The sequence below is a fragment of the Macrobrachium nipponense genome, chromosome 24 (assembly GCF_015104395.2).
Source record: "Macrobrachium nipponense isolate FS-2020 chromosome 24, ASM1510439v2, whole genome shotgun sequence".
Classification (NCBI taxonomy): Eukaryota; Metazoa; Arthropoda; class Malacostraca; order Decapoda; family Palaemonidae; genus Macrobrachium; species Macrobrachium nipponense.
Genome location: NC_061091.1, coordinates 22,062,005 through 22,076,429, shown reverse-complemented (window position 1 = coordinate 22,076,429; position 14,425 = coordinate 22,062,005). Strand labels below are relative to the sequence as shown.

At 35.9% G+C, this 14,425-nt stretch overlaps 3 protein-coding genes across 3 annotated transcripts in view; 2 read left to right on the top strand and 1 right to left on the bottom strand.

Annotated features, from left to right (window-relative positions):
* Positions 1–10,663, top strand: part of LOC135202536 (nascent polypeptide-associated complex subunit alpha, muscle-specific form-like) — a 39,216-nt gene extending 28,553 nt beyond the window's left edge. The window contains exons 11-20 of the mRNA XM_064232004.1: positions 2,676–2,738; positions 2,949–3,011; positions 3,708–3,770; positions 4,317–4,379; positions 4,797–4,859; positions 5,071–5,133; positions 6,758–6,820; positions 7,367–7,896; positions 9,519–9,587; positions 10,491–10,663. Coding sequence (XP_064088074.1) covers positions 2,676–2,738; positions 2,949–3,011; positions 3,708–3,770; positions 4,317–4,379; positions 4,797–4,859; positions 5,071–5,133; positions 6,758–6,820; positions 7,367–7,839 — 914 coding nt within the window. The 3' untranslated portion in view covers positions 7,840–7,896; positions 9,519–9,587; positions 10,491–10,663. The remainder of the gene's footprint in view (positions 1–2,675; positions 2,739–2,948; positions 3,012–3,707; positions 3,771–4,316; positions 4,380–4,796; positions 4,860–5,070; positions 5,134–6,757; positions 6,821–7,366; positions 7,897–9,518; positions 9,588–10,490) is intronic.
* The window catches only part of LOC135205514 (glutathione S-transferase Mu 4-like), a 1,039,821-nt gene that overhangs the window by 699,586 nt on the left and 325,810 nt on the right, over positions 1–14,425 (bottom strand). The window lies entirely within an intron of this gene.
* LOC135202527 (serine-rich adhesin for platelets-like) overlaps positions 7,846–14,425 on the top strand; it is a 66,785-nt gene continuing 60,205 nt past the window's right edge. The window contains exons 1-4 of the mRNA XM_064231991.1: positions 7,846–7,855; positions 9,519–9,587; positions 10,491–10,628; positions 10,758–11,897. Coding sequence (XP_064088061.1) covers positions 7,846–7,855; positions 9,519–9,587; positions 10,491–10,628; positions 10,758–11,897 — 1,357 coding nt within the window. The remainder of the gene's footprint in view (positions 7,856–9,518; positions 9,588–10,490; positions 10,629–10,757; positions 11,898–14,425) is intronic.

Sequence of the window (14,425 nt, the reverse complement as noted above, 5' to 3'; positions counted from 1 at the left end):
ATACATGAGAAAAAGAAAATACATACTAACGATTGCACTACTTGACAATACACCAATACTCTGAAGGATCGACTGGACCCTCAACACCACCTGCATCTACACCAAGTGGGGATCGACACCGTCACAAGGTAAGAGCTACAGCTTAGTATTATATCGCAGATGCAATGAAAGGTAAGAACAAGACATTTGAAACAAACAAATATTATGATCATATAACTATAGAGTAAGATAGCAAGATAGCAGTTGCTAAGTCATATAATGTCTAACCTACAAGTGGTGCTTAAAAAACACTTTTTCTATGTAAACTAATAATTTTTCTTGACATTCGCTTCCTAAACAATGAAGGATCAACCGGACCCTCAAACACCACCTGCATCTACACCAAGTGGAGGATCGACACATCACAGGGTAAGTTTTAAAGATGGACACCCAAGGAAAGCACACAATATAAGACCAATATATATATATATATATATATATATATTATATTATAATATATAATATATATCAAGTGTGTGTGTGTGTGTGAGTGAGTGTGTGTTGTAGCTCAACAGACTATTCTACGGTAGTGTTACTGTAGTGGTTGAGTCTTATATTTAACGTATGATCTGGGTTGATTGTGCATACTTCATCTATTGTCAATTATCTTACTTTAGTACTAGAATGAGGATTACAATATGAATTACCTTTTTCTTTTCTTCTTTTCGTTTTTATACTCTTTCTATTACTGTTCCACCGTATATGCTGCTACTTTAGAGTCAAGTAGGCCACTTAATGAAAAAAAAAAAATTAAGTCCACTTTCACTTATAATTGAGACGACAGTTGGCGAAGAAACTAAGTCGAGTTTTGAGGAAGATAGATCTGAGAGAGAGCTTATAACGTGCTTAAGAACGTACTAGATTGTCAACCTCCTACACTTGTTTCTCAAGCCAGTTTGAATCACCTCTCCCTGCCAGTCCAGAAGTCCAGTACATCATAATGATATCAAAATTAGCATAACGTTTCACCTTCGTCGTAATTAACCATCACCATCACTGTTCAGTGTCACCATCCCGTCATTATTCATTTCACTAGCTCTGTTCACGGCAAGTCGATTCCTGAAAAACAAAGTGGCCGAGTCGGATTTAGTGCCTTTGCTCTTGTTCTTATAACCCAAAAAGGGCTTTTATGAGGCGCCACAGACACCAGACTTCGTTTGTAAAGGTGCGTTCACACGGTCGAACAATGTCCGACGGACAAACATTGTTACCAATTAACAATTGTCTGCCGGTCATTGCCTTGTGAGCAGAGTAAAAACACTGGTATACAACCTCATCTGGTACCACTGTTTGTTGCCAGACCTACTTCCATCGTTTCCCCGCTAATGACGTCATCCTGCTTCGCCTATGATATGGTAACAATGTTTGTCCGTCAGACATTGTTCGACCGTGTGGACGCACCTTAAGACTTCCCGTTTGGGGCAATCGTAAGTATTTCCTGACTGACTGCCAGACGTTTTTCAGTCATTCTCAACGACCAGACTTTCTTTCGCGCATTTTCATATTACTTTCAAATCCGGGTTTTGCTTGACGTTATTACCTACCAAATAAGTTCTCCATAGAACTGCACTCCTCTCTTAATAAAGAAATATTTATATGACCTTTTAGATATGACAAGACACAGCAAGAAAATTAAATAAGTTCAACGAACATGAAAGCTTTTTCAATGCTTTCCTGCAATTCAAAGTAAGTAAAGCATGCGACAAGAGTCAATAATGATGTAGTTTCACCTTAATCATGAAATAGTAACAAAGATTACTAAAATCATAACGATACGTAACAAGCATATTGGAAAAAAAATTGCTTTCACAGAAACAAAATCTATGCTAAACGTAACATGGTGAAGTTAAGGCACTCAATTTAATTTTATTTTTACCTTTCGCAAAGGAATTCCGTATGAAACAAGGAAGGTTCAAGTTGCTCATATATGTCAACACGAAAAGCCTCATGTAAAATATAATCATTCATTTATTTCACCGTTTTATACTCAAACAGACATGTTCTAAAATAAAGGTCAACATGGCACCACTCTGAATTTAAAATAATCAAATTCTGTAACTCACATTTGTTCAGAAATCTTGTTAATAATGCTCCAAAGAAACATTTTTGTTCATATAATAGCACAATTATCTAAAACTTGCGGTATTATTGCACACCCGTAACATTATTAAGAGAACAAAAAAAGAAAGATTTGAAAATTAATAAACCTTCCCCAGCCACGAATGAAAGCTCAATGAAGAGCAATATTACGCAATTACTAGATACGTATGCATCATATTTCCCATCCACTCTCTCTTACAACACCTGCCTTGAAACAATGAAGGCTCAACTGGACCCTCTACACCACCTGCGTCTACACCAAGTGGAGGATCAACGCCATCACAAGGTAAGTCCTAAAGCTTATTATTATTATTATTATTATTATTATTATTATTATTATTATTATACCACAGACGAAATGAAAGATAAGAAAATGCATATATGAGACAAATCTCATGATCATATGAGTATCGAGTGAGATAACCGCTGCTTAGACATAAATAAATAGCCTACACTTGGTATGTCAATTTTGAGTAAAAAACACTTTTTAATGCAAAATAATGATTTCCATTGACATTCGCTTTATAACAATGAAGGATCAACCGGACCTTCAACACCACCTGCATCTACACCAAGTGGAGGATCGACACCGTCTCAAGGTAAGTCCTCAGGCTTATTAACTATGGCACTGACACATTGTAAGATGAGAAACAATATGTATAAATTAAAAATCATGATAAACGAACAACTGAGAAAGATAACAGTTGCGTGGAAGTAAACGAATAATTCACATTGTTACGTAATACATGAGAAAAAGAAAATACATACTAACGATTGCACTACTTGACAATACACCCAATACTCTGAAGGATCGACTGGACCCTCAACACCACCTGCATCTACACCAAGTGGAGGATCGACACCATCACAAGGTAAGTGCTGAAGCTGGTTAGCTATACCACAGGCACAGTTAATATAAGAAAAAATATACATAAAATGAAAATTATAATTTAATCAGAGGACAAACGAGAGATCATTAAAAAAAATACTGACAAATATAAGCATAAGACAACAATTATGACAAAACAAAACCGACTGCAATCACAGCATTAAAATCTATGAAATAGTTAGTCTGGTGTAGTTTAGTCATTAAGTTGTATTTTTCTTTTACCTTTGTGCAACGTAATTCACGATAAAACACCGAAGGTTTACTATGACGCATCCATGGCACCTTGAGCAAACTAGACTAAATTAGAGTGGTATACACTATTGATTCATTTCAGATGTCCTAATAATTAGATATGTTCCAAAGTAAATGCCAACAGGACAACTCTTTAATTTCAAATGATCAATCTCAGTAACTGACATTGGCCCAGAGACCTCGTTAATAATTCTCTAGTAAAATGCTTTCAATCTATGAAAGAACAAATAATTTAAAACTTGAGGTATTACCGTGTGCCTATAACATCATTGTGGTAGCAAACCACGAGGGTTTTGAAAACGGATTAACCTTCCCTAGCCATAAAAGAAAGACAATGTAAATTGAGATAATGAATTTACTATATGCATGTTAACATATCTCTCTCTCTCTCTTTCTCTCTTACTACACCTCCCTGGTAATAATGAAGGATCAACCGGACCCTCAACACCACCTGGATCTACACCAAGTGGAGGATCAACACCATCACAAGGTAATTACTCAAGTTATATTTACCGTCCTCTGCACACACAATATTACACACGATGCAACGTTATTCCTACACGACACTGAAACTTCAAGTAGCTCGTCCGCGGCACCATATCAAAGTTAGGCTGAAACCTAACGCACAATAAACAGATGCGATGCGATCGGATATTCGCTTAGAATAGAAGAATTCATTTATGACCTTTGTCTTAATAATCAGACAGATGCACACATACGTTCCATAATAAAGGCCCAGCCGAACAACATTCTTTATATTTCAATGGTAAATCTCAGTAAGTTACCTTTCCTCAGAAATCATCTTATTCTCACAGAGCTTTAGTAGAAGTTTTCAATTTATGAAAGATGAATGTAGTCGTTTTCAACTAATGGTATCATTATCGTCTATGCGTAGCATTGTTACAGCAGCAAAACACAGGAACTTTGAAAATTAACTCAAAGAGAAAATAACATGATGAATTTACTAGATACGTATGCATGACATTTCTCATTCACTCTCTTTCACAACACCTACGCCTGCCTTGTAACAATGAAGGCTCGACTGGACCCTCTACACCACCTGCATCTACACCAAGTGGAGGATCGACGCCATCACAAGGTAAGTCTTAAAGCTTGTTATTATTATTATTATACCAAAGACGCAATGAAAGATAAAACATATAAAACGAACATGATGACACAGAACAAAGAAAGAGATAACAGAGACATGCACGTAATCGAATCATCTACAAGTGATATGTACAACCTATGTATAAGACAGATTTCACTGGAGAAACAAACCGGTTATATATCGGTATGTATAATTAAAAACAAATCTCATAGCGAGATTTCGGGACGTTGAAAAGTGGAACCGAACAGATTCCCGAAAGCTCTTTGTAGAGATTTATTCATAAAAAATATATATGTGCCCATACAGAACTCTGGGTTTGTTTCTCCATTTCAAACTCATGCTACTTTGGGTATTTTTAACAATATTCATTGTAATCTAATGATTTTACACCTTGTGACAATGAAGGATCGACCGGACCGTCAACACCACCTGCATCTACATCAAGTGGAGGATCGACACCATCGCAAGGTAAGTCCGCAGACTTATTGACGAAGCCACAGACACATTGTAAGATGAGACAAAATATGTACAAATACAAAAATTATGATAAATGAACAACTGAGAATGATAACAGTTGCGTGGACTCAAATGAATAATCAACAGTGTTATGCAAAATAAGCAAAAGAAAATACATATTAACGATTGTACTACTTGACATTACTCCCTCGTAACGATGAAGGATCATCTGGACCCTCAACACCATCTGCATCTACATCAAGCGGAGGCTCGACACCATCACAAGGTAAGTCCTCAAGTTAACATGATTTTTAACATGCGCAATGTTACACATGATCAAGAATATGGTATGACTAGAAAACAAGAGACAACAAGATCTGTTAAATACCCATGAAGGATTCCAAATTTGTTTCCTGGTAATCACCTACCAATGAAATATCTATTATAATAATCTGTCCTCATTCACTATACTTACTTTCTTAACTAACTGGACGTCTTTCATTCTCATCATATGTCACTGTGACCTTTCAAGCATCTAAATATAGCATCGCTTGGTAACTCCTTTCATACTAAGAAGCTTCCCAACAAACACCAGCGATGACAAATAAAAGTGGGTCCTGGCACTTGTCCATGATATCTCCTAGATTCTTTCTAAACTGTAGTATCTCTGTTAAATTGCAGAATTTCTCCTATTCACGTTAGCTTATATTTTCTAGCTTAGCATTCACTGAGCTTCGAATTCTTTGTCTTCCTTTTCAGACAGACATTTTACAAAACAAAGAGACAAGAAACTGTTCTTTAGGTTTAAATGATCACCTCAGTTACAGAATTTTACCAGAAAGTCTTGTTAAATTAGCAGTCTTCGATAGAAGATTAAAACCTTACTGAATAACGAAATGATAAACCATTTTGACAAATGCTCATCTACATTAAGTGGAGAGTCGACATCTCAGGGTAAGCCCTAAAGCTAAGAATTCGAATATAGCATCACAAAACTATCGCTAGCTCATTAACTCGTGAAATAGAACCGATTCTAGGTAAAAAAAAAAAAAAAAAAAAAAAAAAAAAAAAAAAAAAAAAAAAAAAAGAAAAAAAAAAAAAAAAAAAAAAAAAAAAAAAAAAAGTCACAGAAAAAAGTTACAAGAAAAAGCTCACATTAATCTTTTCTAAACAGTGATCAACAAGGATTTTAACCAGCTGTGTATCCACCGTTGCGTCGTGTTAAGTACAAGCCCGTTGGGGAATACCATATAAACAAATAAAAACTGTAAATATCTTAAAGATAATGACCCCAAGATATATTTGTCCTAGATAACGACCCGCGAAAACCCTTGGTTCACTATTTAGGAAAAATCCAAATATTTTCTGTTTGAAACCATAAATTAACGTATTTTTTCTTGTACTGCCTTTTTCATAGCCACAAATGTGACTTTTTTTTTCCCTGTGAGATTATTACCGGCCACCATAAAACCTCCACCAGGAGAGCATTGCCAGAAGACATATATGACATGGTATCAAATATTTTCTTAGAACACCGTGCTTTCTGCCATTCTAAAAACTGAAATATAACAAACTCGTAAAAAATATTCTTAAAAAAGGCTTTCCTGAAATAAAGCAAAATTGACCACTATTCTAATGCTATTTTTCTTGTCTATCTTGTTTCATATTCACTTAAACTTCTCATTCTATTTCTTTTCATAATAAAAAAAAAATCTGTATAGTACGGAAGCTATATCTGAAATTATAAATTTCATATCACTGTCACATTACCTAAACTTTGCCAAAAAAAAATATTACTAAATTAGTAGCATTCTCTAATCCAATGAATTGGTAAGCAAATTTACTAGATTCCTATCCATCATTTTTTAAATTCATCTCTCTTTTACAACGTCTGCTTTGTGAAAATGAAGGATCATCTGGACCATCTACATCACCAGCATCTACATCAAGTGGAGCATCAACGTCAACAGGGAGTAAGTCGTAAAACTAGCGAGATATACAACGGCACAATTCATTTTAATATGAAAAAGATATGTCTAGATTCAGACCCGAACTTGAATTCATAACAACGACATTAATTAACCGTTTTCTGGAACATAGTGACTCTGTAAAGGAATTTGTTAATTAGTTTCACATAATCTTGCTAAAAGGCACACAGTACACAACATTCCTTCTTGGAGGAGGTATTTGAACCTTATGAACTATTGCTGGATCTTCAGTACAGAATAGCGCTTACAAGAATGGCTAATTTGGCATTTGTTATGCTTCCAAAGCCAAATAAAAAACAGACGTGGCTTTTTTCTACAAATATCGTATGTATGAGTGTATGAGCACAAGCAAAAACATAAATGCATGATACTGATCATCTCAATTACAGCAACTCAAAAAGACTTTCTATGCTTATTAGTTATAAAGTAAGAGCATTAATCTAGAAAAAATATATTACCAGACTAAAGCATTTCATTTCATGTGTACAAACACAAGGGAGGACACTAAACAGTAAAATTTTCTTCCAACAGGTTCGACCACGGTAAATCCTTTGATAAAGATATATCAAGATATAGCAACTAAAAAGGTAGAATTTGATGCATACAGCAATGTCTCCAGTGAAATTTCCGGACTGCAAAGCGACTTACAACAAGTGAAAACAGCAGCTAATGCAAGACGACACAAAAGACAGGCGACGGGCACCACCCTTTCACCATCCCAGAGGAGTGATTATATAGAAAGCGTATTGAGAGAAACACTAGACATCCTCAATCGGGTGTTATCTCTCATTTCTCCAAATGTCAATGAAATTTATGGCATCAGCATAAGCATAACTTCAGGAAGAAACAAAATGAAAATCGTTCTTCAGTATGTCAACAATGACAAGTCCGTTGTGTCAAATACATCGTCTATCCTCCTTGGCAACGCGATCGAGAAGACAGGCGAAGCCAAGAAAATGTCACGGGCAGACAGAGGAAAATCAAGGATGATATTGAGACTCTGAATGCAAATGCCACTCAGTACGGTGGAACTACGATACAAGTCTTTATCAATGACACCGGTAAGCTATGGCTACTTTTTCTCAATTAATTTTCACGGTGACTATCGTTACGTCTTAAGACTAACTCTTCCAATTCCCTAAATCTTATGCCCTTCTTTTTTTGTACTCATAAGATTTCGTTATTCTAGGAAGAGAGCAGCAACTAAACTCCTGCATGACACCGTAAGGAATTACAGAAGATTTCCTCCAAGTGCTTTTCCGTCACTGTCTACCTTAAATATTAAGCAATGCACGCATTCTTCCTCCTCCAAGTATGGACAGAATCGACCTACCCTTTACCCGCACACACACACACACAAACATGCACACACACACACACACACACACACACACACACACACACATATATATATATACACACACACACACATATATATATATATATATATATATATATATATATATATATATACATACACATTCGTGAGTTCGCGTGCTTGGCATTATAGCTAAAAGTAATTATTTGCATAATCAATATAAAAACATTTACTATGACAATACAAGTATTAAGATAAAGTGTAGACCGATTCTGTGCATATTTGGAAGAGGAAGAATGTTAGCATGGTATATTTAGGATAAAAAGTGACGAAAAAGCACCACAAGGAATAAATCTTATGTAATTCTTTAAGAAGTCATTCAGGAGTTCATACATGTGCGTATGAATATTATATATATATATAGAAATACATAAAGAGATATATCCACTTGGCATTAGCCTAAAAGTAAGCATTTACATAATCAGTATACAAAATAAAATGTGATATTGCACGTAATAATGCTGGACTTGAAATGTTCTAGGACCCTTGATTTTGATAGGGCTCCCAACCAACCAAAAATACTTAAATTACCAGATAAGAGAAAATAAACTCACAGCTCATTTGTAAATGACATTATGCCACACGATACTAAAAGAAAACATAATCCTAATTGAAGCCTTAAAGTTAGAGACAGAAATGTATCTATGTAAACACGGCTCAAGCGCGTCCAGTAATCTTCAATGCATGTAGCAATTCAACAGCTTTCTCTTCTCACCTCTTATAGATGAAACAAACATTATGATCATATAACATTTCGATCAGTCACCTCTACTAACGCAATATCTTTACGAACATCAGTTACTTTAACAACCCCAGTATTTTCTTGACGATTTGTCTGGTATTAAACTTTATATGACACTTTTTCGTGGAACGCAAATTTAAGAATTTTCTGCAATGATCTTTAAGGAAAATGTACAGATTAGTTTCCTTAAAACCACTGGTTTCCACACTGGAGTGAACATATCATTGTAGCGTTCCAAACGGCTCCGCAACCTTGTTATTGCATTTGTGGTTTTTATAAAATTTCGGGTATTTATTGAATTAATATATCATATTCATTTCTTAATCTTTCATACTTCTGCAAATTTATTCAAACCAATTTTTTTTTATTTTACCATACCCACGAAGGTAAAAAATATATTCATACAGTTTATAGGTATAATTTGTCTACGAGGTTGTTATTATATGTGTGACTGCAAATCCAAGTTTATTTCCCATCGCCTTTATTCTATAAAGTCTGCTGTATCACTGTATAACATACTATATCTAATTCACTCTATTTAATCTGAGTACAACTTTTTGCAGATTCGACTGATAAACCTGTTACTCCCGCGGCGACTCCATCACAGGGATCAACTAGTCCAAACTCTTCAGGTAAAATAACTAGATCATGCTCTTTGAGACAACTGAGATGAACCGTCAATTTTAAAATTAACCAAACGTTTAACAGATATGAAGGAATATATTTTAATTTAGTAAAAGGTTTAATTTCATGTTTGCATTACAGATTCAATGATGGTATAGCTATTCCATAAATATTTCTGCGAGAATGAAATACACAAAATCATACGCATTCTTTTCACAAAGTATTTAATATTTGTAATAATAAATCTAGGAGGACCTACAGGCCCAACTTCTTCCACCGGTCCGCAACTGGCTCATTAGGTTAAGATACCTGTTTCTGGAATATCTACAGGCTTATTGCTTCCTAATTCAACCACAATACAGACTAGGATATAAGCGGTCCTGGGTCTTTATTATAACTTGCAATTCACGTTGTCAAGATATATACTTATTAATAAAATTATATTTGTACTCTTTATATACATATATATATATATGATATTATATATATATATATATATATATATATATATCTATATAAATATATATATATATATCTATTTCATAGAAAGAGATATTTGCCTTAATGTTTTCTAAGTTTTCTTATTAACGATTCATTAAAAGAGAAACACATTTTAATCAGTGTCAGCAGACATAAAGTTTCAATTGTGAATAAAAAGAATAAAGTTGGAAACTTTTCTGAATCATTATATATATCAAGAGACAGGGAGATCGTTTTTCAACGTCAGCTTGGTTTTCTTTGTGTTATTTAACCATTAATTACAAAATGTATTAACTCTAAGGATATACTATATTCAACTATCTAACATTTTTACGATCCAATAATCAAGAGAGCTATGGATTATACTGTAGCTTACATAACCAACAACCATACATATTTCTATCAGTAACTCAACTCTTACACACTTTCAGGACCATCTAGTTCTGCATCTAGTGGCCCAACATCTTCAGGAGGACCGAGTAGTTCGGCAGCTTCAGCCAGTTCACCTTCTTCGGGAGGCCCTACTAGTTCTGGTGGGTCAACTTCTTCAGGAGGCCCTACTAGTTCTGGTGGGTCAACTTCTTCAGGAGGCCCTACTAGTTCTGGTGGGGGTCAACTCTTCAGGCCCTACTAGTTTCTGGTGGGTCAACCTAACTTCAGGAGGCCCTACTAGTTCTGGTGGGTCAAAACCTCATCAGGAGGCCCTACTAGTTCTGGTGGGTCAACCTCATCAGGAGGCCCTACTAGTTCTGGTGGGTCAACCTCTTCAGGAGGCCCTACTAGTTCTGGTGGGTCAACCTCTTCAGGAGGCCCTACTAGTTCTGGTGGGTCAACCTCTTCAGGAGGCCCTACTAGTTCTGGTGGGTCAACCTCTTCAGGACCCGGCCCTTCTAAGTCTGGTGGGCGGTCAACCTCATCAGGAGGCCCTACTAGTTCTGGTGGGTCAACCTCTTCAGGAGGCCCTACTAGTTCTGGTGGGTCAACCTCATCAGGAGGCCCTACTAGTTCTGGTGGGTCAACCTCTTCAGGAGGCCCTACTAGTTCTGGTGGGTCAACCTCATCAGGAGGCCCTACTAGTTCTGGTGGGTCAACCTCATCAGGAGGCCCTACTAGTTCTGGTGGGTCAACTTCTTCAGGAGGATCCTCTAGTTCTGTTGAATCAACATCTCCAGGAAGCTCTGGCAGTTCCACAGGTCCTACATCCTCAGGAAGTTCAATCTCATCTGGAGGTTCAAGTGGGTCATCGTCTTCAGGAGGGTCTGCTAGTTCGTCTGACTCTACTTCTTCTGGAGGATCTACTAGTTCTGCTGGACCCACATCTTCAGGGGGATCCTCTAGTTCTGGCAGCTCCACTTCTTCAGGAGGATCTTCTAGTTCTGCTGGCTCCACTTCTTTGGGAGGATCTTCTAGTTCTGCTGGCTCAACTTCTTCAGGAGGCTCTTCTAGTTCTGCTGGCTCCACTTCTTCAGGAGGATCTTCTAGTTCTGCTGGCTCCACTTCCTCAGGAGGATCGTCTAGTTCTGCTGACTCTACTTCTTCAGGTGGATCATCTAGTTCTGCTGGCTCTACCTCTTCAGGAGGATCGTCTAGTTCTGCTGGCTCCACTTCATCAGGAGGATCTACTAGTTCTGCTGACTCCACTTCCTTAGCAAGTTCATCATCTGGAGCTTCAAGCAGTTCATCTTCTTCAGGAGGATCTTCTAGCTCTCCAGGTTCAACTTCTTCAGGAGACTCAACAAGTTCCTCTTCTGATGGATCAACTATTTCTTCATCTTCATCTGGGTCAACTTCTTCTGGAGGATCAACAAGTTCATCAAGTTCATCATCAGGGCCGTCAGGTTAGATAAGAAAACAGAAAATACCCTTTGAATGATTATGGTAAAGATCAAATATCCTACTGTTTTTTAGTTGGAAATAACACTTCTTCAATTGTGTAAATATCATCTTCTCTACTTAATACCACAACTTTGCTTGAAAAACATTTTAGATGACTTCCAATAATTGTTCATTATTCTGGAAAATGCAATATTAAAAAAATGGACTTCTTCTTTCCTTCCATTCCTATTTCGACCTAACCTAATTTCACTCTACCCTTCTTTTATGTTGAAATATTAATTGGCACGAACTCTCAATCACTAAGTAAGGACTGCACAGTTTTATGAATTTTGACAACAATAAATCTGGACCAGAACTCTGTTTTTGTTAGACAGCGTCTTCCTATAACTATCCTATTCAGTGTATGATAAATCAAAGCATGTTCAGTGCACAAAAATTTAGTACCTTTATAACTATATCTTAAACGTCATATGTTGAAGCATAAGTGTACTAATTCTCTTCACTAGAACTATCCATTCCTAGATGATACAAGCTTTTGCCGAAATATAAAAACCACATTACCTACTACTTTATAACAATTAACATGGTACATAAATAATACATTCTTATAAAAATGCACAAAACAAAAATAAATTAGTTTGGGCCATTCGATCAATAAAATTTAATAAATGCACATACGCATGTGTAAGCATATATATATATATATATATATATATATATATATATATATATATATATATGTATATCTATATATGATATATATACATACAAACATACTTGTGTGTGTGATCATGATCTAGGGCCCGAGCAGGGAGCACTTTAGCAAACACACACACTTACAGATATCAATTGAGCGACACATCCTAGAAGGTGCCTCACGGCGGCAAAAATGCTGACTAATTAAAACTCTTCTTCTCAGTACCAGAACAACACTTGTCACCTAATAATATTATCTGAAGTCCTTATTCATTTTCACAACCAGTCTCTCCAGAAACGTAACTCAAAACAACCTATTTCGCTGCCACCAAATAACTGTTATCGAGGTTCCAACCTTGGTACAGTTTTAAAAGAAAAAGAAGAACGTTGGTAGCAATGACCTTGTAGCAGCAAGGCACTGAGGTGACGTTCGTCTTCTCTCTCTCTCTCTCTCTCAACCAATCCCACATAATTACCAAAGGTAACTAAATCAGACTCATGAACTACAAAAATACATTTATTTAAGAACCTGATGTTCTTTACAAAATATTAACTGTAAGGTTTAGTTCATCACAAATCCAAATAACTCAAATAACCCTGGGGATCGAACTAAACCCATCCACCTCTTTCTCTACAATAATTAACATTATTGTAGAGAAAGTCATAGCACAATCTTATAAGTAGGAAAGTCATCGCACAATCTTATAAGTAACACAATTACCACAGAACCATCAGTTAAGTTCCCATTATCAAATATGTTCCCACCAACCAGAAACAGTCTGGAGATAGACAAAAAAGAAATCTGCAAGTCAATCAAAATAACATATATCAAAAGGTCACATGGAACAGAACATCTCTAAAACAAATATTTAAAATACAAAGACAAGCCGCACTTGGGCTTAAAAGTATGCTTACCCATTCAAGCACTAATCACACACTAATTAAAATTACACTTAAAGGAGCCATCTTGGCCCTTTGCCGACTTCGTATAGTTCTCCATCTTAGTTATCTTACTCTCCCATTGTGTAGGGGAATAGCTCGCATGTACGCAAGCACGAATTCACTCACTCCCAAACCAATGACGTCACCAATTCGTCATAAGTTCATGATTATCACGACCATAAATCTACCCAAAACTAGATTCTAAAAGCATATCTGCTTCCGCTCATACATGGGCTTAGGTAGCGACCTTCGACATCACGCCATCCAAGGAGGTTGCGTCAACATTCGAAGCTGATGCTGAGCCATGTCCTTTAGACCTGTTTCCATGGAGAGTCAAAATGATGACATCTAAGTTTCAAAGAATGTCATACTCATCACATCCACTTATCATCAGAAAAAAAAGACAATTTAAAGATAACGAATCATATTCATAATGGTGTTTTAATTATATTCTCAATACTCATTTCAGACATATATATATATTATATGTATATATATATATATATATATATATATATATATATATATATATATATTATATAGATAGATAGATATATATTCCTTGTAGCGTCACCCGATGTGCAGTAAAATATTTCCTTCAATTGACTTTCCTGCCTTTAAAGGCTAACGATGACAAAATAGTGAAAATTATAGTCATCATTATTAGTAGACATGAAGCCATCTGTCAGTTTAATAACTACTTAAATATAGCAATATGTAATTGGAGTTTCTTTCAATAAATTGTAAAGATTTTTCTCTATAAATTGAGAGAACTTCTATTGCCAGAACACTGATGAACATTAGCGTTGTGTGACTGATCCCGAACTTAGCATAAGCTGAAATAATAAAGGAGTACACTAGGGACTCAAAATTTCTAGCGTGAGAAAAGATT